The sequence below is a fragment of the Quercus lobata genome, chromosome 10 (assembly GCF_001633185.2).
Source record: "Quercus lobata isolate SW786 chromosome 10, ValleyOak3.0 Primary Assembly, whole genome shotgun sequence".
NCBI lineage: Eukaryota > Viridiplantae > Streptophyta > Magnoliopsida > Fagales > Fagaceae > Quercus > Quercus lobata.
In genome coordinates, this window is record NC_044913.1 from 20,639,683 (window position 1) to 20,641,047 (window position 1,365).

The 1,365-nt window shown below is 36.7% G+C and overlaps 1 protein-coding gene across 1 annotated transcript; it reads right to left on the reverse strand.

Annotated features, from left to right (window-relative positions):
* Nucleotides 1-375: 375 nt before the first annotated feature.
* On the reverse strand, nt 376-1,068 carry LOC115964482 (cytosolic sulfotransferase 16-like). The gene has a single exon (XM_031083782.1). It carries the CDS (start codon nt 1,066-1,068, stop codon nt 376-378), a length of 693 nt encoding a protein of 230 aa, XP_030939642.1.
* Between the last annotated feature and the right edge of the window lie 297 nt (nt 1,069-1,365).

Below are 1,365 nucleotides of genomic sequence, written 5' to 3' on the forward strand. Positions count from 1 at the left end.
ATGCCCTGAAATGAGCATTGACTACCATTCATGCATTAGAAGAGGTGTTTCATGTTAAGCCAGAACCACTTAACTTTTGCCCCATGATATCATTGAGCCTCATTTCCATTTCTAGTATAAGATGATTCTTCCAATCTCCAACTATACCTTTCCTAAAATAAGCATTCTTTTGAATCATGAAAGGTCCCTTCGGCTTAATTCCACTTTTATTCACATCCAAATTGCTCGAAATTTCAAAACACACATATTAATGATATTTTGTACCATTCCTTTATCTTCTTCCTCTGAGGAGAAAGGACAACCCATGAATGCAGCCATTTTCTTTACGTAATATTGGATATCTTTTTTCAAGTCTTCATGCTTTAAAAACAATATTCACTTAGGTGATTCTAGATTTGCTCTCCAATATCCTAATACATGATCCCAATATGGTCCACAAACAGATTCTCCTTCACAAAGGAACTCAAACCCCTTCCCCAAATCAAGATCTTCCATGATAGAAGGTTCTGCATCCTTGTGACTGACCTTGCAAGAATAGTGCCATAGAGAATCAAATACATCCTTTGGATCCCTGCATATGTAAACAATTTTGCAACTAGAATTCATAATGGATTTTGGTAAAGAAGTGTAGGGAATATGTGTAGCCACAAGTGGTATGTCTACATTAAAATTTGGAGGGTTTGAGAGAATTTCAAGCTCAAAGAAGGGTAACAGATCATGTGACTGCTGGGTGAGTAAAGGACTGGTAGACTCATTGTAACAGGATCGTGTCATAATGGCAAAATTTAGGGACTTAAGCCAAGTTGTGCCAGATTTGGGAACACTACTAATGATCACTTCATTCGGCTGAGACTTGAAATGGTCTTGAGTTGACAAGATTCCATCTAAGTGGTATGGACCATACCAAAAACCTTTGTACTGGTACAAATAAGCTACCCAATTATAACCCTTTCTTCTTGGGAGGGTTGAAATGATTTCCTTGTATGTGAGGGATTTTGGATCAGACTTATAGTCTTCTTCCTCGTTACTTTTTGGGCAATGATTCATTTTCAAGAGAGAGGATTCCATATTAGTAGAAAGCAAAACTAGCTTGAAACGTATACTAGATGGGTTTTTTGGATGGCACACAGTTCAGTTCATTACGCTTTTGAAGACTATGGACCTGAATTCCAGAGAGCACTATTTGGTGCAATAATTCCAGAGAGCTAAATTCCAAAACTAGCTTGTCACGGACCATCTTTTTCGGGTGAATTGGTGCAGTAAATTATTTTAAAAGAATGGTACAATATATGAATCAAATTCAAATAGAAACAGTCATTCATTTCAGAAATATTTACTCATCAAGTACCTCCTGTCAAAAAATAA

What these genes read in the sequence shown, in the direction of transcription:
- LOC115964482 (XM_031083782.1), bottom strand. Translation starts at nt 1,068, where the DNA reads ATGGAATCCTCTCTCTTGAAAATGAATCATTGCCCAAAAAGTAACGAG.